The sequence below is a fragment of the Pteropus vampyrus genome, unplaced genomic scaffold (genome assembly GCF_000151845.1).
Source record: "Pteropus vampyrus isolate Shadow unplaced genomic scaffold, Pvam_2.0 Scaffold116, whole genome shotgun sequence".
NCBI lineage: Eukaryota > Metazoa > Chordata > Mammalia > Chiroptera > Pteropodidae > Pteropus > Pteropus vampyrus.
The window spans coordinates 4,052,665-4,078,104 of NW_011888897.1; the positions used below are offsets into that span (position 1 = coordinate 4,052,665).

At 42.2% G+C, this 25,440-nt stretch overlaps 1 protein-coding gene and 1 pseudogene across 2 annotated transcripts; one reads left to right on the plus strand and one right to left on the minus strand.

Annotated features, from left to right (window-relative positions):
* Window positions 1–1,551: 1,551 nt before the first annotated feature.
* On the minus strand, window positions 1,552–24,396 carry HAL (histidine ammonia-lyase). 2 transcript variants are annotated; one of them, XM_011365917.2, is made up of 20 exons: window positions 21,881–24,396; window positions 21,171–21,231; window positions 21,037–21,064; window positions 20,630–20,704; window positions 20,465–20,537; window positions 20,305–20,371; window positions 19,955–19,992; window positions 19,217–19,342; window positions 18,168–18,307; window positions 16,278–16,325; window positions 15,483–15,630; window positions 14,638–14,733; window positions 14,488–14,546; window positions 13,324–13,404; window positions 10,952–11,017; window positions 10,710–10,875; window positions 8,086–8,220; window positions 4,514–4,622; window positions 4,346–4,415; window positions 1,552–2,429 (listed from the first exon to the last, which is right to left on the minus strand). In XM_011365917.2, exons 1-20 carry the CDS (start codon window positions 22,125–22,127, stop codon window positions 2,289–2,291), a joined length of 1,974 nt encoding a protein of 657 aa, XP_011364219.1. In that variant the 5' UTR covers window positions 22,128–24,396; the 3' UTR covers window positions 1,552–2,288. The 2 variants fall into 2 exon arrangements, with proteins under 2 accessions (XP_011364219.1, XP_023389776.1); XM_023534008.1 differs by having other exon boundaries at window positions 15,432–15,630.
* On the plus strand, window positions 14,060–14,178 carry LOC111743581 (annotated as a pseudogene).
* Window positions 24,397–25,440: the final 1,044 nt, after the last annotated feature.

Genomic DNA, 25,440 nt, shown 5'->3' on the forward strand with positions numbered 1-25,440 from the left:
TTTTTGGTATATTGTCAACATTTAAATTTAATAAATACCTTCAACAAAGTGCCCTCCCAAATGCAAAATGATCATGCTATTCATGAAATAATTGTAAGGTTTAATAAAAAGATAATAATCCAGTGACCAGATCTAGAAATGAAACGCGTTTAAAATAGTATGAAAAGTATTTTCTTTCAAAATTTTTGAGTTACTTATGGGATTTTATGTATGTGATAGATTGTCGTATCGTGCCAAATCAATTGCCCATGTTCTTGGTACTACTCTCCCAAGTTGACCTTGACTGGCTTTGGCCAACAGGAAAAACAGAAGGTAGAAAAGCCTCTGTGCTTTGGGGCTTGCCCTCTGGCTGCCCCTAGACAGCAGGTTAAGAAGCCAGGGAAGCCCATTGGAGAGGAATTCTCTCCATGCCTCTAACTCTTTTCCTGCTAGTCAGTGGGAAAGAGAGAGAATGTATACTGAGCCAATCACATTTTCTGAAGACACTTTCTCATGGGTGAATATTCATTGCCTAAATCTTTCGGAAACTTGATTAATCGCAGTTAGAATAGCCTTTCCCTAAAGAGGTGTTAAACTTTGTTATAAAAATTTAAGAATATTGCAACACCATAAGACAACTGAGACTCAACCTATTCTATCCATATTTACCTTGACATTCTCTTGAAGGCATGTGATGTCAGTTACTAAGAGAGCTGTATAAAAAGCTCAGTGACAAGTGCCCCCAGAGGACCACAGGGACCTGTGAGATCCAGCACTCCCCAAACTGGGGTGAAAAGCAGCCATCAGACAGTGGGGTACAGGCTGCACTGCAGCTCATGGGTAAGGATGAACAAGCTTCATTTGTGTGTAGTCACATTTTAGCAAAGATCAGCATCAAGAATAACCTTTTGGCAAACGGGTTCCCCAGCAGATTTTTTTGTTCGCTGAATTGCTGTAGGCAGCAGTTTTCACTTCTGTCTCCACCTTTCCTGTGGATAGGTTGTGATCTAGACTGGAAACTCTATTGTGAAATATACTGTTGGACCCATTTTAGGCTGTAATCAGGTAGGCAAGCTGGCAAATGTGTCTGTCCTTTCCTTAACCAACTGCAGCTTTAGAGCCATTGTTAGACTCCTGCACTTGGAGAGACTTGCACGCATTTGCACAGGTGGGTGCGAAGTCACAGATCTTGGAAGCCAAGAGGTCATCAGACTCATCCTTCATCTGGACAATTACACTTACACCATCCCAGAAGGTCCTTTATCTTCTTTGGGGTGGTGGAGGGGCAGGAAGATGGAATAATACATCCTAGGGTCCCATCTGATCTTTGCCAATAGAGCCTCATTTCAATGGTAACCATTACGGCGGGGAGTTGGTTAACTTTTGAATATTAGATTATGTCTGTGAAACAAGGAGGCTTCTTAATGCAGGGTTATTATAAGAGTGTGACATAGTAAGGAAGTAATAATACTAACCTCCAACTCTAGTTTAAGCATCTGAGTCCTTATTTTGATCTGCTAGTGGTATTTGATAAATACAAAATGCACAGTTCAATAAGGGCCACTCCAAAAGCAATCTTTATATTCTTTCTTTAATTCCTTTACACAAACCTCTTATTGACCTAATGACTATTCTTTACTGTGATTTGATTAATAGAAGAAAGAGCAGCTTGAGGACAAATTATGATTTTAAAAGGGTTGTTTATAAAGGTGTATTAAGGAACATTAATCATATCATGGGATAGTACAATCAGCCAAAGTTAACCAGTGGAAAGCTTGTCAAAATAAAAAAAATTAAAAAAAATGAAAAGACCCACAAAGGTCTAAGGTTTTTGGAAAAGAATGCCATCAACCTGTTTTAAGATTTGAGTTTACCTAATGTTAAGAGTAAAAGACCCACGCAATGTGGCCACTCTTCTTACTCATAAGAGTGAATGGCCAGTTGATATCATTAAAGAAAGAAAGAAAACCATAACCTGAAAACACCAGCTGCATCTCGAACCAGGTCAATAAGAACACAGTGCTTGATTTAGCAACTGTGATGCTGTTACCAGCCTAACAAAAGTAGGTTTTAGAAGAACTGAATTGTATAAGGAATTGATATCTCCTCCTCTAAGAGATAACTGCACCCCATGTTCATTGCAGCATTATTTACAATGGCAAAGACACAGAAGTAACCTAAGTGCTCATCTAAGTAACCTAAGTGCTTCTTTTTCTGCCTAAAAAAAGTTCTCGGGTCTTTCTTTCAGCACCATACTGCTTGCTGTTAAACTAAGTACCACCTGATCTGCAATTCCATGACGAAGTCCATTAAAGATCCTCAGACTCTGGGATTCTGGTGGAGTTCTTGTGTAGAAATTCCAGTGAAAAGGCTGTAGGAGAAACAGGTCTTGATTCTGGAATATGTTCCATTCTATATTTTTCGATGTATGGCGAAGCGACTTCCCAAACCTGAGAAACAAGGACAAAACAAAGTCGAAATGTTGGCAGCACTGTCTTCACATGCAATGAAACATCATCTTCATCTGGAGTCAAAACATTATCTATACTGACTAGACATGTAGCAGCTGTTTGCTTGCTTTTATTATAAGCCATTTAACACACGATCTGTGTTAATAATTCTCTGGTCACACTCATGTCTTTTAAAATACAAAGTCCAAAACTTTTCTAAAGTGACCATGAGTGTTCTTAGCTGCTTACTCTTCTAAAGCAAAACAAGCCAATAAACAAACAAAACATAGAGAATTCGGTGTGGACAGAATTAAGGAAAGTTGCTCAAGGGTCAGTTCGTGCGTTATCTAAAGCGAGCCTCAAATGATAGAGAGCAGTGGGCTTCCTCATTTGCTTTATTTCTCTGCCGCATGTGCTCTGTCCGTTCGACTCTTGCTACACAAAGTATGGCCCATGGACCAGCATCACCTGGGACAAGTCAGAATGTCAGCCCCACTGGAAACCTACTGAATCTAAATTAGCATTTTAACAAGACCTCCAGGAGAGTCACATGCACGTCTCAGTTTGAGAAGCACTGCCTCAGACCCTTGTTTGCTTTTCACCTCCATCCAACAACTGATGCTCTTTCAAGCATAACATTTTCTCAAATTAAGGCCCTGTTTTTGATTTACAACTGCTTTTTATCAAATTGCTGCTGACAGTCAAGGAACTTTTTTTCCTATTCTTTGTATCACCTTAGAAAATGTATTCATTTAAAGGCTAAGCTCCTCAAAAAGATAACTGCACCCCATGTTCATCACAGCGTTATTTACAATAGCCAAGACATGGATGTAACCTAAGTGCGCATCAATGGATAAATGGATAAACAAAAGGTTTTATGTGTGTGTGTGTCTGTCTATCCATCTATCATCCATCCATCTATCATCTATCTATCTATCTATCTATCTATCATCTATCTTTCATCTATCTATCTATATCTATATACAGATACATAAAATGGAATATTATTCAGCCATTAAAAAAAGAAATCTTGCCATTTGTGACAACATGGATGGATCTTGAGGGCGTTTGCTAAATAGAATAAGTCAGATAACGACAAACACTGCATTATCTCTTATATGTGGAATCTAAAAAAAATTAAATAAAAACACAAAACTTATAGATACAGAGAATGATTGATGATTGCCAGAAGTGGGGAGTAGGCACAGGCAAAAATGAGTAAAGTGGTCCAAAGGTACCACCTTCTGGTTATCAAATAAATAGGTCCTGGAGTGTAATACACAGCATGGCAACTGACGTTAATAATACTGTGTTTTATGTTTGAAAGTTGCTAAGAGAGTAGATCTTACAAGTTCTCATCACAAAAAGAAATAATCTGTGACTATGTTTGGTGATGGATATTAAGTAGACTTGTCGTGGTGATCACTCTGCAATATATACAACTACTGAATCATTATGTTGTACACCTGAAACTAATATGTTATATGCTGATTATATTTCAATTTTAGAAAGGCTAACCTCTCACACACTTCTCTACTAGCACCAGAGTTGGCAGGCATTGGACCAGGTGGTGGTGGTGTTGACAGTGTTACAGAAAGAGAAGGTATTTTTGAATGAAAGGATACATCCTTGATGAAGGGGATGCAGGAAACTTTCATCTCATTTTCTCCCCATGAATGCTTGTTCCAAAACTCCGTTTAAAATTTATTATAGCTTCTAATCCTTAGATATTCAATGTGGGGGTGCAACAATGGTTTCTTGGTGGCCTTGCAAATTGCGTATCTTTTTTTTTTTTTTTTCACTTCCAAGGAATAGCCAGAAAACAAAAGAATAAGACAATGCTTTTCCACTTCCCACTCTCACTTTACTTTCCTATAATGACCCCAACTAAGAAATAAGCCAAGTGGTCAGCTTGCCTTTTGCTCGACAAGCAGCCGGTGTGCTGCCTCGATGTCTGGGGCCATGAAGCGATCTTTTATCCAGGGCCTACAGAAAAAGCACATCAAAGCATCAGCCAAACATTAACACTGCCAGGGGTCACAGTTCTGAAATGGTGTCACTTCCAGGGATCTGTTTGACTTTACCTTACAACAGAGCGCACCAGGTCATAGACCTTCTCCAGGGGTGTGGTGGTTCTCAGGGGGCGTAGAAACTCGATGCCCTGGCAGGCTGCGAGAAGCTCGATGGCCAGCACTGGGACAAGAGAGGTGGAAGGAATGACTGATTAACATCTGACTTCCTCCTGAGGGCTATAAATCACAGGAAGTTCACCGTCACTGCTAGCCAACTTGCAGATGCATGGTTCTCTGCTGATAGAATGAAGCTGCCTTGATATTTAGTTACCATTTCAAATCTGCTTTTCTAACCTCTTGGCTGTGTCTTTAATGGTGAGAAGGAGAGAACAATTCAGATAAATGTCTCAGTTCTCCCCTTTCACCTCGTCTGAACAAGGTAGATGACATCTGTTTCCTATCTCCATCTTTGTATAAATTTCAATTTGTTTTTAGTCTTGCTGGTCTTTTGGCCAGAGATACATGGTACAGAGACCTTCACCAAAGGATCGAAGGAGCCAGTGAATGAGCAAAAGAGTCTTTGGTTGCCCTGGGACTGATTCTACAACATCTGTTTCAAGTCTTCAAACTCAAAGGCTCCCCAGTCCACTAAAACTGAAATTCTAGAAACTGGTGCTTGGACGTCTTGTATCTTCATCTCAGTGCATCCCAGAACAATTTATTTTGTGCACACCCCGCTTCCCTTACAAAGTCAATACTGCATTTCCCTCTAATTAGCTGGCCTTATTCTTTTTTCAGGTCTTAATCTTAAATACGCCTTCAGAGATGCCTTTCTCATCCCTTCAGGCTAGATTAGGTTTAGTTATATCCTTTAGAACTCTATTCTTTAGCCAGAATTTTGTTAAGTGCTACAAAGAGTTGCCTAGTTGCTGTCTAATGCCCACTTCTCTGGTTAGTCTCTAATTTCCAGGAGGGCCGAAAGAAAAAAATACCTAATTTACTGTTTAATTCACTGTAGATGATCAAGTTGTACTAATCGAATGGTAGATGACTTTCCACCCCCAACAGGTGGAATTATTATCTTTCTGTGCCTCCTATGCAATAAGCAGGTACTTATCTTGTGTTATATATCTAGTACCACTGGATTTCAAGAGTTATAGGCATTTGTTTAATATCTGTAATCAAAGAAAACTTAAGGAACAATAAACATGCTGGAAATACAAATGATGTATATGTATAGATATATAAATATATAAATGTATAGAACTATATCAGAAGAGCTAGAGTTGGACCTGTAGCTCCAACTTTATTGTCATGCAAATATTTAAACACCAAGTCTGTGCCAGGCACTTCTCTAGGTATTCTAGGTCCTTCTAGCCAATCTCTGCTTATAATCTACTGGGAAAGACAAACAAGCCTGAGTATGTCAGGAGTACTAAGTGCTATTAGAAAAAAAGGGAGAGGGGCCAGAATGGTGGGAAGGCATCTAAGTGAAATCTGGGCAACTAGTAGATGGAGTGAGGAAACGAATCCCGTGACGCATTTTGGAAGCAGGGCGGCAGGTGCCGAGGGAGGGATGTGTCCTTGGCAGGTACAAGAACAAACACTGTGGTTCCAGGGTAGAGAATGGGATGGACAGAGGTGGCAGTGAGAGCCAGAAGCCAGATCATACTCTGCATGATCCTTGCAGTCCACAGGAAGGGGGTTGGATCTCGTTTGGAACAATAGGAAGTAATTGGCAAATTTTCGGCAAGGGCATGGTGTGGTCAAATTATGTTTTAAGAAGCTCAGCCTGGTTATTGTATGTGGTGACTGTAGAGGAACAGTAATGAAAACAGGAGACCAATCAAAAGGAGATGCAGAGGCTCGATTTGGTATCTTTTGAAGGTAAGGTTGATTTGCTGATGAATTGGATAGGAGATCTGAGAACTGACAAAGGTGACTTTGTAAACTTTTGGCCAGAGCAATATGTTCAATGGAAAGACCATTTTAAGAATGAACATTAAAAATTCACTGTGGCAGATAGATAATAACAAGTGTTGATGAGGATGTGGAGAAATCAAAAATCTCAAACATTGCCGGTAGGAACATAACCCGGTACAGCCACTTTTGGAAAACAGTCTGGCAGTTACTCAATAGATGAACATAGAGTTACCAAATGACCCAGCAATTCCACTCTAGCAAAATGTCAACAGGTCTGCACAGAAACTCACACACTTACGTCCATAGCAGCGTTATTCATATTAGCCAAAAGGTAGACAGAACCCAAACATCCCTTGACTGATAAACGGATAAATAAAATGCGGTATACCTATACAAAGGAAAATTATCTGGCCAGAAAAATAAATGAAGTACTAGCACATGCTGCAACATGGATGAAACTTGAACATATATTGTATAATTCCATTTATATCAAATGTCCAGAACAGGCAAATCAATAGAGAGAGAAAGTACATTCGTGGTTGCCTAAACCTGGGGGTCACGGGGTGTGGGATCGGGAGAATGGGAGAGAGGTAGGTAAAGGGTACACGACTTCTTTTGGGGCTAATGAAAATGTTCTAAAGTCGGCTGTGGTGGTGGTTGCACAATTCTATGACTGAACTAAAAACCACTGGATTGTACTTTTAAAATGGGTGTGGTGTGTAAATTACATCTCAATAAAGCCATTACGAAAAAAGAATATTTGATGCTCTCACATTTATTTTAAAACAGTGATATTCTTTGGCCATCCAACTGCTTCCAATACAGTTGCAAAAACTTAAAAATCTAGGGAACAATGTCTAAAGAAAGGCAATTTCTCTTTAAAAAGCTAAACGAGCAGTAATTAAGAAGCCAGGGAGAAGTGGGCCTAATCCCGGGTCCACCTGTGAAGTGTCTTTGCCCAAAAGGTTGGGCCGACTGCCACATACAGGAAACACAAGGGACAGAGAACAAATGAAAAGGAGCACCACAGGGAAGCTAACGGGTGAGTCCAAAATAACGATCTCTATCAGGAAACCGACCTGGTCTTTTAACTAGTCAGTGGTACAAAAAGAAAAAAAAGAGAGACATGAGACCGTTCTAGATGAAAAGAAGCTTAAAACCTTGACCGTCAAATTTAAAATGTGGACCTTGAATCCTGATTCGAACAAACCTGCTGAAAGACGTTGCGATAATTGGGAGAACTTGAATAGGTACTTAATGATGCCACCAAGACTTGTTGGATATGATAATGGCAACCTGGTGGGTAGGAAAATGTTGATATTTAAGAGTTAAAGTATGCAGGAAGAAAATAATATAATGGGGATTTGTTTGAAAATAATTTGAGAAAAGTCAAAGAAAAAATGAAGCAAAAATGCTAACTGTTGAATCAGAGTGAGGTGTATATGAAGTTCGTGGTACTAATCTCTCCATTTTTAAATATATTTGGAAAGTCCCTTTTTTTAATCAAAAAAAAAAAAAAAAGCCGATGAACCGGCTTAACCTGCAGGTGTGGTTCAGCGAGATTCAGAATCACCTGGAGAGCTTGTTAAACCCAGATTGCTCTCTCTCCTCCCTCCACTTTCTGATGCAGTTGGCTGGTTTGGGGAGGGCTGAGAATCCGCCTCTCTAACAGGTTCACAGATGCGTGAGTTGGGCCTGCCATCTGGACAGGTTAATGTTACCTTGCTCCACATGCTCGATGACCTTGAGGGCCTTCCTCGCTGCCCATCCTCCCATGGAGACGTGGTCCTCTGTGGCAGCACTGGTGGAGAGGGAGTCCACAGACGAGGGGTGGCACAGAGCCTTGTTCTCAGAAACTGAAAGACGTCAGTGCAAGTTAAGTATGCTCCTAAGAGGAAAAACTGCCCAAATGACATGTGTTTTCCCAAAGTGCTCCACACATAGAATACCCTCTCCAGGAGCTCTCGGTGGTTATACAAGTGCCAGATGATCGGTCCGAAGTCACTTGGAGAAAAGGAAGCAGGTTGTTTTTCTTCCCCGAAGTGAGAAGGGCTCTAAAGCTATACTGCGTTCTGAGACAAGATTGGGATGGGAACCCTAATATTACAAAGCCAAGTTGAAAACACTGGAAGCATTTAGCATGTCAGGGAGACGAGGAAAAAAAAGACCATGGTGGTCATTTCCAGGTACTCAAGGACAATTTGACTGTGTCACCGGAGGAGGCAGAGTTGGAATTCAGACGTGGCCTTTGGGGATTAAGGCCGGACCTATAGACTTGGGCAAGAAGATTTAACAATTTAGACTGTTCGATGATGATGAAGTGGATGTTCTGGGTTTAAGCAGGGGCTTGATGTCTGTCCGATTGCGTGGAGGCGAGGAACTCCTAGAGATTGCCTAGATTCAGGTTGCTCAGACTTTATTGTGCATATGAATCACTGGATCATTAAAATGCAAATGTTGAGTTTTGGGTGGAGACTGAAATTCTGCTGTTTTAACAAACTCCCTGGTGATGCCTTTACTTTTGGTCCAGGGACCACACTTTACGTAGCAAGCATCTAGACTACAGAGTTCCTTCTCCCCAGGGTCAGAAGCCAGAAAAGGTCAAAACCAAAGTCTTTTCCCTTCTTTCTGTGACACTGAGAGTGGCTCTGATTGAAGCATCTGTTGTTCTCTGTGCTACAAGGGACCCTATCTGAGATAATCTAGCTATAAACTAGAGTGATCAACTCATCCTGGTTTGCCCGAGACTTGCAGATTTCAGCACTGCAAGCTCCTACACCTGCCACGTGGATCAGCAGACTGTGGTGAGGTTTGCTCAGAAACGTAACGTGCAAGTGGCCACAATATGAGCAATGCCAGTTTCATTACAATGAAAGTAAGTTGAACAACCTCGGTTGCAGCTTGGGAAGCTAGGCACATTTAAACGGGGCTTCTCAAAGTCCATAATGTTCTCCAGAAATCAATTACCACTCTGCCTGCCTTGTTAATGGGAGAAGTTGCTACCCTTGAAAGGGAGTATTTTAATAAGCAAGTAAGCAAATAGAATATACTGGACTGAGGAGAAGATAAATCCACTGGCTCTTGATTGGTTATCTGCATTGAGTTTTAGTGTGAAGCTTAGGTGGGGAAGGGGTTAAGAGTAATAGTAATAGCAACTAACATTTAGCACCAACCATAGTTCTAAGGCTTTACATGCATTAATTCATTTCATCCTCAAAACAGCCCCACCGGGTAAACTTATCATGCTTCTTTTACACGGGAGTAAACTGAGGGTCAGCAGGAAGGAGACTTGCTCCACGTCACACTATAAATGGTAGAGTGAGGATATGAACCCAAAATTTATGCTCTTAATGAACTGCCATTCTATCCTGCCTCTTGGATAGGTTTGCCAGACAGAAATACAGGATGCTCGGTTAAATCTGAATTTCAGATAAAAAACTAATTTTGAGTACAAGTATGCCCTGAATAATTTAAATTTCACTGGGCATCCTACATTTCTATTTGTTAAATTTGGCAACCACATTTTAGGATTAAGTATTAATTAAAATAAGATCCTCATTAATTGAAATTAAAGCACAGATTTGGGAGCCAAAATGCCTCGGTCTGAATTTTGCTCTACTTACTAGGTGTGCAATATTGGGTAGCTCACTTAATTTCTCAGATCTTTAGGTATTCATCTGTAAAATGAAGGCAATAAGAATACCTGCCTCATGGCACTGTTGTGAGAATTAAGTGAGTGAATGTAAATGAAACCCTTAGCACTTCCTTTGTGCCAGGCCCTGTTCTGAGTGAGTTATTTATCTGTCCTATATAGTCTTGGGTCAGAAATCAGCTATATTGAAGCTTGATATTCATAGAGGGCATCCTACTTCTTATGAGCATTGTTGGATCTGTAACCACATTTTTAGTGGTTGGTAGAGCTAATGAAATGTATCCAAAGTTTAATCATGTAGGTTAGTTCAAGCTTCACCATTAACTATAAACACCGTTTTCTTTTTTTTTCTGATAGGCTTCAAATTGAGATTAGGGTAAAAGTTACAAAGATAAAGTTCATATGTGATGTCAAATTGTTTCCAACAGAAAAATTGTGGGGACCTCATGGTTTACAACCTCACTAGTGTATTATGATGTTTCAGTATAATGTTGTTTAGGTTTTTATTTTATATTTTTTTCTAAAAATTATTAAAGAGGCAATCTGCTGCATTTGTACTGAAAGAGGCAGGATGCTAATGGAGGTGTTAAAAAAGTTAGATCTCATTCAAAGACAAAATTTGATATTTCAGGTAAAATGGAAAGGCCTTTCGATGGACAGGCTTTTGTTCTGGGAAAATGGTCGTGTGCTTACCGAGGGCTGCCGCTGTGCAGTGGGCTATCATGAATCCAGAGTTCAGACCACCTTCAGCCACCAGGAAGGCAGGCAGCTTGCTGAGGGAGGGGTTACAGAGCCTCTCGATTCTTCTTTCGCTAATTGCAGCAAGTTCATGGACACCAATGGCCAAATAGTCCAGGGCCTGAAAGAGTGTCTCGATTCAGTTAGCCTATATTGGAATATGATTTCAGGGTCAAAAGCAATTCTAAAAAGCTTACTTTGGCTGGATATTCACCATGGAAGTTTCCTCCAGAAATAGTTTCTCCTCTGCTGGCAAAAACCATCTTTCAAGATAGGTTAAGGCTTGAACGTAACATTTGCTGATTACTTCAGGTATAACTCTTTCCCCAGTCTGGTGATTTTTAACATTGAGGTGGCAGCCTTTGTAAAATGTGGCAGGAAAGTCTTTCCACAAAAAGTGGTTGACATAAAGGAACACACAAAACAAACAAACAAAGCAGCCTTACAGAATAATCGTGTATACACAGTTGGGGGCCAATGAAACCTGGGCATGAAATGATGTTTTCTCTTGAGATCAGAGATTCTCAAGCCCTGTAACGGCACTAATCTGGTGGTTAGTTCTTGCCCTCAAAAAGTTTATAACCTGAAACAAAGAACAAAGACCAGGACATCAGTTTAAAAGCAAATTCTATTTCTTCAATGGGCACTGTGAGCTTGTGCTCCATAAAGAACCTGCTGAATGGAAGACTGTGTGGATGACCGAATCGTCTGGAACAATCAATTCAGAGAAAATTTTCAAATTCTCTACTCAGTGATCCCTTGCCAGCATTCACAGTAATGGCGGCCAAAAGGTTTTCCCAAACCCGTTTAAGTCAGTGGTAACTTTGAATATTACTGAATATTAGTATTCTCGGAGATCATTCCATTGTATCGTGAACTCCAAAGAGTTCATTTTCTCCTACTGGACTAAAGACTATTCACTACCTGTTTACTAGGAACTCACTCTGACTTCCCAAAAGCTAGAGATGCTTCTGTTACATCAATGTAGTCAAGTTTGGAGCGACCCTTTTCTCCAACAATAACCGAGAGCCTATTAGGCCTTGCTCCAGCTCTCCATGAACCCACCCCAACCATGGGACTCGGTCTTCTCTCCATTCTCTGAATCCTTACAGTAAGTGATCTCTGTACCAATTTAGAACTGAAGCTTGTTCGATTGTTCTCTAGTTTTTCCAGATTTGTACTAGATTACAACAATCAGAAGTTAGCTCCCATAATATCCAGCAACTTTGTAATAGGTGCTCTCTATCTGCAATGGAAAATGGAGACAAAATATTCTTTCAGGTAACACTGGTATTGAAGGAGAATGCTCAAAGATTAGCCTATTAGAAATTCATCAGCAATTAAAAATTTTTAATTGAGGAAGTAAAGGACTTTGGGCTGAAATTTTTGCTGAGGCAAGTGGTGGAAGAAGAATTTAGTAGGGAATTATTTCATGCCTGTTTCCAATAATTTAATAAGTGTTTTTTTTTTTTAAACTATAAGATATTCTTTCAAATCTAAATTATGTAAGTGTAGACTGGATACCTCTCTTTTATAGGACATGAACTGATAGACAAGACTACATGGAGTTTATGAAGACTAATACTCTATTTAAGGAGTGGGATGGTGTTGAGGTACATTAGTGCGTTGAGGATTATTTAGTGTGGGTTTGACTTAACAGTGAAACAGTCTGAGAGGACATAAAACATACATCCTGATGTAAGCCTGTCAGAGAAGCTACACGGAAAAGGTCTTGTGAGAAACCTTACACAGCTGCCGTGAAGCTGCTTTTAAGGCTGCTAATTCAGCTCTTCTCCAGTGTTAAAAACTAAGGCAGATGTAGAATCAGAGAAATAGATTCCTAGGGCTTTTGGTTGTCTTCAAAGGCAGTATTATCTCTATGAAGACTTTGCCAGAGTGACCTGGCTGATCACATCAACTTCTAGGGGAACAAAGCCATCACAGAACATTCCATAGCAAAAACAAGATGGCTCTGAGATACCCACACCATGAAGGAAAGAAGAGATGCATCCTTGAGAATTGGAAGCGTTCTTAGTATTCTTAGCACAAATTTGGGAATGCTGATTTGAATAAAGTTCAAGTCAGAAATAAAAACTCGAGATGCAGAAAGTCTTAACTCCTTGATCAACACTTGAGTAAGTGTTAAAAAGTTCTGTTTAATGCATCACGGGGTCACTAGAACCAGGAAGTCTTGCATAAATGCCATCCTACTCAGAGTCTACACAATCACAGTTGTGTTATGGGTCGTCATCCTTCTACCGACAACCTCAGCAGTGGATTTGGGGGCAAAGTGCCTTTGTGAAACCTCTCAGCCTCCTTTAATCTTGAATGGGTCAGTTTTGAAATAGCAGCATGCTAGACTCCAAGCCTGAGATTAGGTTCACAGATCTGCCTCTGCCACTTACTAGATCTGATCTAGAGAAAGTCATTTAACCTCTGAGCCTCAGGTACTTAATTTATGAAATGGAGTGACAGAAAAGAGATGCTACACAAAACGATCACTTCAGTAGATCTTAAAATTACCAGCTGACAGTCTATAATTACAGTTTAGTAAGCAGTCAAAAGATACGGGATTGTCTGTTGCACTGTTTAACTCTACGGTAATGATGTTCTTCACAAATGCTATTGTGTCATTCACCACACCATGGACCTAAAATGTAAGATTACATGAGTTAATACATGTAAGACACTGATAATGGTGCCTGTCACATAGAGTCTTATATTCTTATTAGAATAGCAAGGAGGTTTCAAAGTGGGATTTATTCTTGCTGTTGAGCTAATTTGGCAGTTCTTCCCCAGAGACGTTTTGGATTGAGCTAGCTAGAATAGAACTTGCTAGGTGCAAAGAAGCGAGGGTATTCACTCTCGGAAGAAATCTTTATTACACTATAGACTGGAATTTGGCACAAGCTGAACTATTGTTTCATTCTTGAGATGCATGTTAATCTCTCATTTAACTAATTGCCATATGCAAATGAGTTGTAACATCTGCAATACAGGATGCCTCATGCCAACCCAGGTCATCTGTATTTTTTTAAGTTAAAATTAAGCCTCACAGAGTCATTTATGATGATTTATGTCTGCCTATTAAATGCAGATAAGGCACTTGAATTTTGATTAAGTTTTCCTGTGAACATTACTGGCAGGCTGGTTCTAACTCTAACAGGGAAAACAAGTAAAACTCCATTCACTAGTTAGGATGATGTTATTATTAAGAATTTTAAAAATGGTACTAAATCAACACAGCAAGTTGTCTGTTGGATTTCTCTACAATGAGATTGAGCAACGCAGTTCGAAAGGAAAAAGTCTATGGCCATGCCACCCTGAACAAGCCCGATTCCATCTGATCTTGGAAGCTAAGTAGGATTGGGCCTGGTCAGTACTTGGATGGGAGACCACCTAGGAAGACCAGGTGCTGTAGGTGTAAAAAAAAATAAAAATAAGAAATGAGGGATTATAAACTGACAAGGTCCTTGCAATCTGTGAGGTCAACCAAGGGTTGCCTTGCCTAAAAAAATAAGTAAGTAAACAAAAGGAAACAAACAGCTTGTCACACTGAACAGAAACTTTATAATAATTGCACAAATGGAAGTATAATGTATATAATTTTTAGTAGAGGCGGTAAAGAAATTTGGATTATAATCGACCATTACATAATTTTCTAACACCTCTCTTTTTCTATTTCCTCCCTGTCTTGGGAGAGAGAAAAGAAACTTTTTGTTTGTTTGTTTACCTGTGGACAGCAGCGCAAGGTGTATGCATCCTGAACATGATCACAGAACCTGTGACTTTCTGTGGAAGAGATGAAGGGGGAATTTGTTATCAATTTTTCCCCCACAAAACACAAAACCAAATAAGCTCACTCATGTAAATACGCCCAGACCTGCTATTTCTGATGGATGGTGATCCGAGTCTAAGAGTGACCGAAAACGAAAAGAAACTTCAATTTGCCCTTGATGAGGGCGAACAGCGTGAATGTCTAGAATCGATGAAGGAGAAAAAAATGTGAGCAACTCTCGTATTAGAACAAACTACCACAGATGACTCAGGACCATCCGTGGTGCTGACACAGCCTTCAAAAGTCTCAAGGATCTTTAACCACCACAGAATTAGAAAATGAACTCCAAAAGCCAGTTTTTTTATTGTCTTTATTCTTTCTACTTTAAATATCTGAGTGCAAACTCTGTTGAGTCTACTGGGAATTCGACTCAACACCCTGGGCTACTCTACAAAGATGTGGGCTCATACTGGAAGGGAGCTCCATAGTGGCCTAATTTAACTAAGTCATTTTCAGACAGTTTTTCTGTCCTACTATATATAATAGTAGAAAGTCCTTCAAACTCACTACTTTCCAGGTAATCTACTACTTGTACAGTTTTTTTTCCCCTCTCAATTGTCTAAGGACTGACCTGAATCCTATAGTTTCAAAACTCTACAAACAGGTTCCCAAAACAGCACATAGTTTGATGGGAGTCAGACCTGGGTGACCTAGAGCAGGTCAGTTAACTCTTAGGGTCAGCATCTGTCTAGAAAATGTAGTCATTTCAAGTATCAAGTGTGGCATAATTTAGAAGAGGTTGTGGCAGTATTGGGTATGCCATAGGCACTTGAGTTTTCTCCTTCTCCCCTACCACCCACCCCCACCACTCCTGTGTCTAAAGACCTCGAACAGCCCACCTGCCAGCCCTGGTTGAATGAATAGCAATTGAAAGGAAGAATCATGCTGACCGGAGTCGAAGGCTTTGGTGGTGCCCTTCAGCACCTCCAGGGTCAAGGCTGCCACTATGTCAGCCTGCCGCGCAATAGCACTGGCCCTCTCCACAGCTTCACAGCCCAGAGAAGTGATCATCTGTGTCCCGTTGATGAGTGCCAGACCCTTTGGGGATGGGGAGAGAAGTTTCCTACTGTATTTATTATAACAAGTCTATGTGCAAGTTGATTTAGTATCTTTTGCTTTCATAAGAGAAAAGTTAGCCTGTCAGCTGAATCATGTTTATTCATGTTTTCTGAAGTGGAGTGCAGAAATACTTATTTAAGCACTTGCGGATTAACTGCCATCTTGTATGAAATTGTTACTATTAATCTGGCAAATGAAAACACTGTCAAATATTCCCATTCTCAAGGCAGCAGTAGGGCTCCAGTGTAGAATACATATGAAATCTTTAGCTCTTAATTATGCTGCATTTATTCATTAACTTCTCATCATTGTAGACATGACACCCTGAAACATTTTTCATCCAAGACCCTTGGTTTAGAGTATCCTAAGGGATGCTGGCTTAGAGCGTCTCTTAGAATCCCTAGAGATCCCAATCTGAAGTTTAAGTTCTTAGGTAAGAGAACCCCTAAGCATTTGTGGTAAAAAGAATATTTTAAATGTTTATGGAGAAGCTCTTTCTTCAGTGAACAAATTTTAACAAATATAGAAGCCATATGTATTAAAAAAAAAACACAGTGAGACATATTAAGACTGAAAACTGCATAAAGACTTGTTAACATGAACAAATTTTCCTTGAATCTCCTTACCTCTTTTGGTTTCAAAACAATTGGTTTCAATCCATGGGCTTCCAGGACCTAAAGAATGATTTAAAAAATGAAAATGGGTATCAAATGAAATACCAGCCTATTTCTAATTCCATGAGGAATCCAATGAAAGATCTTTAAGGCCACAGGTCTGTCTTATAAAAGATGAGATCTACATGAATTGGTTCTGTTTATCATCTCTGGTCTATTTTCCAGTTCTGTTCTTTAGCGTGAGAGGAGCTTAGCTTTCAAATAATTTTTTGTTCTTAAATCAAGGGCTCTAGCATCTAGTTTTGGTAATCCTGAGTTTTGGTTTCTAAGTCCTTTGTGTCCAGTGCCCACTTTGGCAATTCAACTTTCTCCTGCTGCTTCCTGAGCATACATGTACACTTGTACTGTACTAAGGCTGGGTTCCTGGCTGTCTACCTACACTTCCCTGCCTCCAGAGCTTGAGCTAAAAAGTCCGCTACCCTCATCCTACTTATCTAAACACTGGCAGAACCTCAGAGCATGGCTTCTTACTTGTGCGTCAAATGTGTGAACACCAGTGAAGGGGGGACTGTTGGCCTAACAGATGGAAAGAGAATCCTGAGGGGAAGTGGGCAGAATAATCTTCCCCTGAAATAAAAGAAGTGAAAGCAGTCACTAAGTTAAGGTCCTTCTAGGGAAGAAGGAGCCAGCACCATTTACAATGGCAGTTTCACAAGTTTATCAACATACCTATTAAACACCCAATTCTGTCCTGGGGGCTGGGGCTGGGGCTAGGGTAGGAAAAATGGAGACGGGCAAGCTCAAGGGCAATTACAGTGATAGAATGTTAAGTGCTCCAGGAAGTAGAAAGTGGGTATAGTTCAGTGGAAAATAATATAAGATGCTAGAAGAGCACAATGGAGGAGCAAAAGGGGCTTGGGGGTAGGTAGGGAAAAGAACCGGAAGAGCAGAGAGCGAAGTTTCCCAGAGGACTTATTAGAAGGAGGAAAAGGACTGAGTGGGGAAGAGAAGGATGGACCCGTGCTGTTCCCTCTGCCCAGGGCGCAGCACATTCCAGCTGTAAGGAACGTCCAGCGTCCGTGAGGCGGAACCCTGGCGGGGAAGGATGAAGGGGTAACCTGGCAAACAGGACCCTTGTAGGCCACTTTAAGTTCTGACTTTCTCATAAGGACAAAGGGAAGCATTACAGGTTTTAGCCAGGACATGCTCAGATTTGCTATGTGAAGGTGGTTGGGGAACACTGTACATAGAGAAATTATCAAGATGAGACTGCACGGAAGAGAGCTGATCTAGAACCTGCATCCCCACCAGCATTCTCTGTCTGGTTGACTGCTCCCTCCTCTGCCCTTTGCTTACTGTTAGGGGGCTTCCCAGCCACTGATCAGAGATGGCACTTCAAATAATTCTTTGCACTGCTCTGATGGAATTTGGAGATGAATAAAAAACATTATAGTTGTATCACAAACAAGCCTTTCTGATGAGCCATCACGCTGGGAGCTTGGAGAGGAAATGGTACCTGCTTTTCAGAGGCCATAGAGCAAGTGCTATGATCCACAGCTCTGCACCTGTGAGACCAGCAACTAAGTAAACTAGTGACAAACTGTGACCTCCTGGATAGGCACTGAAAATGTTTTAGATGCAGAATAAATTCCTGGCATCAACACTGGCAGCTGTACCTTTTCACCCAGGCGATCACCAAGTCCAGAGGCTGACAGTTGAGCATGGAAGCTAACAGCCTTGCCTAGTTTGACTTCTAAGCTTCAGTTTTCTCACCTATAAAACAGGATTTCAGCGGCTCCCTCCCTGGGCTGCTGTAAGGATGAGTGATATAAAGCAATGGAATACACCCAGCGCCCAGCCTAGGGAAAATACCGCAGGTGGAGGCTGTTAGGAAAGCCTTACATATTTAGCGTCAGCCCAGCCACTCTTTGGAGACCACATCTTCCCCTCTCCAATTAGCCCAAGAGCAAGATGAGACAGTGGAGCAAGGTCTCCGCTGGCACCGACGGTTCCTTTCTCTGGCACGTAGGGCAGGCAGGAGGCTAGGAGGGAAGCGGGCACCAGTTACTTCAGGAGAACTGCATTCTTGCTATCCTCATTTAGCCAGCGAGTCCAACCTCCTCCAATAGGATCTCATCATTTTAAAACCCATTCTCTATCATCCTTCACTTAGTATTTGGCCTCTTTAAGACCGAAACCAGCCCCTTAAGTCTGGCCTTAAGATGGGAGCTGGAGAGAATTGTGATTCAGTGTGCCCAGATGTGGTTAGAGAAGTCACATCAAATCATCTGGGAAACATCTTGATTCCTGGATGTCCATCCCAAAGACTGACTCACTAGTTCTGGTTGGTGCCTGGGAATCTGACATCTTAATGCTTTCCAAGTTGTAGGATCGCCAGACTTAACTGACATCCAGCTTCTCTCAAAGATAGGACAGAAAAGAGATCAAGGACTTGCTTGTGATCATAAAGCCATCTAGTGTTAGGATCTGACACAATTCAACTCTTTGGAGCTTAATTCTTGGGACAGGAAAATCCAAATATGGAGACAAGATTTGAAATGCTTAGGAGGCCACTGTCCCTTCTCACAGATAAAGATAAATTTTCTAGCTCAGCAGAGGCTCAGAGACTCTTTGGGGTGAAGGAGTGGGAGAAGAAGCAGCGCTGGACAGTCACATAGACTAAAACACATGCTAGAGTTCCTATGCTGTGGACACAAGTAACCCATAAATGTGATATACCGATCAGTGAATAGCAATTCGAATGAACAATCTTAAAGTGCATAGGAGTGTCTCTGCCACATTCCCCCACCTGGCTATCCTGCTTGATGAGCCCATTTTCTATGCATCTCCATTATTTTATGTCTTCTTGTCTCTACCAATTCCTCATCAAGTCTACCTTGTGGGACATGCCCAGCCTCAATGGATGGTCAGCTGGGGATCCATCGCATTACCGTTAAATACTTCGATAACTTGTTTGAGAGTCTCCAGGGAAATGCCACTGTATCCTTTGGCTAAGACATTGATTCTTAAAGCCAAGAGCATCCGACATCTCTCAGGGTTTAGTGGTTTCCCAACACCTACAAAACAGAATTGATGTTTTCTCCAAGAAAATTTTTTTCTACCTCCTGGCTGCCTCCATCTCTCAAATCTTTCTCCACCTCTTGACTCAGTTAGTTGGACAGCCCTCCCTCTTGACTGTCTTGCTTCTTAAGGTCTCATCTTCCAGACAAAGGCGAAATCCCAGTTTGCCTTCTCAGTCTTCCTTCTTGGAACCCTTCAGTGAGACCCCACCACCTGCCCAGCACCCTTAGAACGGTGTCCAGAAGCCTTAGCGTAAGCTCCCTTGCAATCGGACAGGAGCTGATATTCGACAGACTGTTCTATCTCACCTCATCTTGATTAACTCATTCCCTGACTTTCGGCCTTACTTTTGTTCCCTGAATGTACCGCTCTCTTGGCATGATGTATATGTGCTCCTGTCCCAAACCTGTCCCTCCACCTGGCCCATTCCTTTTTCTGAGATTCATCTGGAAGTTGTTCTTGTCAGATGCTTTCTGCTTCCCTCCCTCCCGGGCAGCAGAATTGGCACCTAATCCTCATGGCTGTTATAGGATGCCTCACTCTGTGCTTTACTTTACCCACCCAATCAGACAAGTTCTAGGAGGCACTCCATGTTTAGAATGATTTACCTGAAGAATGTGAACGTACGAGGTTGACCTGGAGCTCTCTGGAAAAGATAGGGAAAAAAACCCCAACCCTCTTAGATACCTCTCAGTGAAAATGCTCCCTCAGTTGGGGAAATGTAGGAAGGGACAGTTAAATCTTTAGAGGGACAGAATGAGGCAGCGTGAGGCAATGGAAGAAACCAGCGAGCCTGTGTCTTCAGTATCAACTCACGTGCAAGTTAACTGGAACCTCATTCTCCTCATCTGTAAATTGGGGTGAATGTTAATTATTTCCACTGGTGAAAAAAATCTCAAAGATGGGGGCAGATGGAATGTGTGTGTTTGGTGGGGAGGAGGGCAGACATCAAACTTACTGCAGCTTATTGATGGGAATTATAGTTCTGGCAAATTTCCCAAAACCTGTAGTAATTCCATAAACAACTAGAATAAAAAATAACAGACATTACACGATCAGATGCAGGCCATATTTTTCGTCTATAAAAATAATTCTATACCACGAAGCGGAAAAGATACCAGTTTTTTCCTTTACGATGCTGTCTATGACTTCCCTGGATTTTTGCACTTTCTTCTCAGCAGTTGGGGTGAGCTAGAAAAACATGGGTCAGGGCTGAGCACGCTGAAAGCATCCACATGCAGCAAGAAAGATCAGAGGACATCCTTCCCCTGCCTCCCCCATACCTTTATTTTGTAGCGTCCTTTGCCCAGGTTGACCAGATCCTCTGTGGTCAGGCTATCCCCATCTAAGGCGATATACTGCACAAAAGGAGATCTCCATGAGTCTGCACAGCTTAGTTGCTCGAACAAGAGAGTAGGGAAGCCTCAGGCAGAATCAAACGTTGATACTTCAGAGATTTTATCACTGCTATGACACATTAATGTCCTAATTTAAAAGACAGCTTGCTTCAGAGAAGCCCAAGAAAGAAAAGTAAAAAAGAAAAACAAAAAGCCCTTCCCCAATAACCAAAACCGGAAAAAAGCCCGGCCCAATTGAAGGGGGTTGCCCAACAACTTCCCCCCGTCCCCCCCCCCCTAAAAAAAAAGGGCCTAAGTTTCCTAAAAAAAAAAAAAAGGGGTTTGAAGCTTACCTCTTCAGGCTCTCGGTATTTGCTGTACCTGGAGCTAGGTAAAGGAAAATACTGGGGGTTGTGGAGGAGTCCCAGCCCCATCACCGGCAGGTGGAGCCCCCAGAGCAGGCCAAGGAGGCTGCAGGAAAGGATACAGGTAAACTCCTTCTGGCTGCGATGGAATGAAGTTGGGAGACATGATATCCCCTTCTATAACTGAAACAAGAACGAAGAGCGACCCCTTACAGATCACCACGGAGAGCCACTTTTGGCCTCTCCTGTAACCCAAGGAAGGGCTCTTCAATTGCCTTGGAATTCTATAGAAATGGCAGCTTTAAAACGACTTTAGATACTTTCAAGTGTTCTTAGTATCTTTACAGAGAAGAGAAACAGGCAGAGATATCTATGTTGGGCGGGGACTCAGATTTAAGTGAAAGTTCAAGATCTAATCCCCCGACTCTATCCCCATCCTCAGGTTTATTTTGTTTTAAATCTGAACTTTTCTATGCCATCGGCCTCTAGTCTGGTTCTTTTGAAGGGCAAAAGGACCTTTAAGCCTATGAAAATAATTGTATAACACAAAGTAATTTAATAACTGCAAAAGGATTCAGACCTGTGGTCTTGAGTTCAAATCTGATCTTTGCTTCTTACTAGCCAGTCTGACTCTGCATAAGTCACCTCCTTTCTGGGTCTGTTGCCACGTTGTAAAAGGCGGATAGGAATCCGACCTTTCTCACAGGGCTGTGTGAGACTCTTAGGCATACAGTGGCCTAGCAGTGCCTGCACACAGCCAGCACGCATTTTCCCTGGAGTGGGTCGACAATGGCAATGAATTCGCGCCGTGCCCCTCTGGCCACTCACTCACCCACTTCCACGAATTCATTGTCCTCCAGGGCCACCTCAAGTGGGTCTTCACTGTCCAACAGGCCCAGGCCCTTGCATCGGCGCACGAGAAAGTGCACGTCGTCCACCGAGGCGAAGCCACCATTGTCTGGCTTGTTCTTCATGTACCTCCGCACGGCTTCACGGCCCAGCCAGCCCACGGAGAGCTGCGCGTCCCGGCAGGGCACAGCCAGCCATTCCCCGCGCACGTGCACTGTGTACCTGGGCATGGCTCCTTTGCCGTTCCTGCAGCACGATGACGCCACGGCAACCAGGCGGTGCCGGTGACAGTGGTGACTGTCACCAGGAGGGGAGACATTTATCTGGCAGTGACTACTGAGGTGTGGCAGGTGGGGAGGACAAGGATGGACTTTCAAAATATGCCACCTCCCTTGACTTTACTCATTCACACGTTGTACAAATATTTATTAAGGGCCCCACGGTGTTCCTTTGGGTTTTTGCAGCTGAGCTAGTGGCAGGAGAGGGGGATGCAGGCAGGCCAGCTTCCTGTCTAGCTGTGATGCAGTCCTGCTGGCAGATAGGCCTGGGGGTCCTAGTGCCTGCTGGCCCCCTTTCCTGGGGATTCCTGTCAGCAGCCTCCTCCCTCAAGGCAGTCTGCAAGCACCAAGTTCCTGCCTTTACTGGAATTACTCAACTGTAAAATGCACCCTGCTGGCCAACTGTGACACCAGGGAGTTTGGCAATCCTCATTCATTTGTTTATTCCACAAATAAGTGTTGAGCAACTACTCTCTGCCACTGCTAACGTTTTCTGAAGCTGTCCCTCCAGAAAGGGAAACTGCAAAGACCAGAGGTCATTTCCACAAGTAAGGTCACTGTTGGACAAAAGAGCCACCATGGCTTGGAGGTTAAACAGCTCAGACAGCCATGGTGGGACTCAAGCTCCACGGCTTATGAGCCTCCAGCAAGTAAGTTACTAATTAGCCTCTGTTTCCTCTTCCAAAGATGAAGATGCTAACTGCCTCGCTGCAATTTTACAGTATCTACCTGGGATCAAATCCTGGCTCTGCCATTTACTGGTTGTGGGACCTCTGGCAAGTTATTGACTTCTCTGGGCCTCTATTTCTTCATCTATAAAATGGAAATGATAGTAAGGGCTGTGGGAGGATTCGGTGAGTTCCTATATTTAAAGTCCTTAGAGCAGCCCCTGGGAAATACTACAGGAGTTTTTGTGATTATTATTATCTGATCTTTAATACTCTATATACCTATATTGCTTTATGAAATGTTCTTTCATCTTGGTCATGAATATCTCTCATCCAGTTAAGCTTCTTCAACACAAATAACTGCTCCCTGCACTCAATTCATTACCACTAGTATTAAGGACCTCTGAAGATCATGAAAAAGGAATCAAAGAAATGTGGATACTAGTTTAACTAAGCGGCATTTTAGCAGTAAGCCAGTTTCTAGAGATTTGATTATTGCAATAGAAAAATCCTGAAAAATTTGTTTCCACTAAAACAGACTTCTGCTGGGACTAGTGACACAGTCGCTTACAGAGAATACCCACACCCACACCCAGCATCTTTCTCTGACAGCTTCCTGGAATGTGGACAAATCAAGAGCTACTATGCCTTAGACCTTATTAAGACTTGCACTTGAGCCATCTACATCCTGACTGTATCCTGGAATTTGTCATCACCTGAATCTGAAACACATAAATCTTAACTTCCAATGCCCTACCTTCTGATCACCACCTCATAGCCTTCCAGCTCTCCTCTGACTTTAGTTCCCTCTGCCCTTGGAACTTGCCCTCCACTTCCTACCAGCTTCCTTACTTTCCTAGGAAGCTGGTCCCCCATTTGCTTACCTGGACCACTTTCTTCGGCACTTCGAAATTCCTTTATCATCCTAAACCTATGCCTTCGTTCTGAGTAAAACCTGACCTCTGGGTCGTAACAACAAACTTCCATCTTGTTCACCCAGGTGGAAGGCTCTGCTACAGAAAGTCCAGTGATGGTGTAGGCCATGGCACTACCCTTCTACTTGCCCCTCCCCCTCAGTTTCCCAAATATTCACCCACTCCCCAAGGATCTTTTCAATATGCACCTCTCCTAGAGGAAAACTTTACCTCCTACCTCTGAGAAAACTGAGGCCCTTATACATGATGCACTTTAACTTTCTGCTCTTATCCAACAAATACTTCTTGTACGCCTTTTATGTCGCAGTGTTCCAAGCACTAGGTGCCGGGAATAAATACTATACATTCTCTGCCTTTATAGGGCTTACTCTCTGGTGACATACACATATATTATATAATATACATATATATGGTGCAGATATATAAAGAAGACTGATAAGAAGTCCAGTTACTTCCTGTGCTGTAAGAAAATCCAAACTATTTGAGCACTCCAGTTGCCAGTCTCACCTGAGCCCAGCTTTTGAGTGATCCCAGGCCAGACATCAGACATATGAGGGAAGAAGCCTCCAGATGATACCAGCTCCCAGCAATTGGAATCACATCCAGCCAGTTGAGGATTATAAGCTCAGGGCCTAGATGCTGTAGAGCAGAGACAAACTATTTCTACTGGCTTCATCCAAATTCATGCCCCAAAGAACCCATAGTCTATACCTTTACTTATGTGATTCTTTCTCCACCTGGAACGCACTGCTAGATCTTTCTTATTCCTTAAGACTCAGTTTAGGCCTTCTCTTCTCCAAGAAGCATTCCCTAAACCCTTCAGTGGGAGTAAGCGGCCCTTCTCTGGGGTGCTTTAGCATACTTCTTTACCACTCTACAGACATTATCTTTGTTCACCCAGAAAGTATGCATATATCCCGCCTGGCACAAAGACACTCAACATATACTTATTAGCAGAAGTGAGTTAGGTGTGGAGAGCTGGCTCTAGGTCAATCTGTATAGACATTTGTCTTCAGCGCCCTCTGCCTTCCTCGGAGCACACTTCAACGCCACCCTTCAACGTCCCTTGCTCCAATTCACTTTCAGTATCACTCACCAGTAATAACTGAAGAATGGCATTAGCATAGGGTGTGGAATAAGCTTAGAGGGCAGGCAGGAGAAGCTGCTGAAGCATCATTTGGGTCCGTGGATTTGGAAAGTTTAATCACTTGGAATGTGATTACATACCAGGGATTCACACAGGACTCTCTCCTCTAGTATTCCTGGTACAGAAGGCAAGTGAGAGCGGAGCTCTCAGAAACAGAATCACACTGCAGTGCGAGGACATGTCCAAGAGGAGAGTGAGAGCCAGGGAGGAGTCAGGATGACAGGAATGGACCAGTCTCTGTCTCTGGTATCTGCCCCTTTTGGGTGTTTGCATCTACTGGTTTTAAGACTTTCGTCACTGTGTTAGCACTTTTGGGGGGTACTTAATGATGATATATCCCCACCTACACTCATACTCTAAAACACTATTCCTCTTTGCTAGAGTTTATTTCCCTGGATCCAAGCTGGGTCAGTCTCATCTCTGGAAATTGGGGATTGAGATAGTCTCTCCATGTGGTAAGAACTATTTGCGACAGTAAAGCTGGGGGTAGCCAGACTATCCAATGTGGATTAGAG

Coding starts and splice junctions, on each gene's coding strand:
- HAL (XM_023534008.1), bottom strand. CDS start 22,127: ATGCCCAGGTACACAGTGCACGTGCGCGGGGAATGGCTGGCTGTGCCC. Junction 20,538..20,629: donor AAGGACGCTACAAAATAAAG/GTATGGGGGAGG, acceptor ATGTTTTTCTAG/CTCACCCCAACTGCTGAGAA. Junction 2,430..4,345: donor GGCTGCTTGTCGAGCAAAAG/GCAAGCTGACCA, acceptor CTTGTTTCTCAG/GTTTGGGAAGTCGCTTCGCC.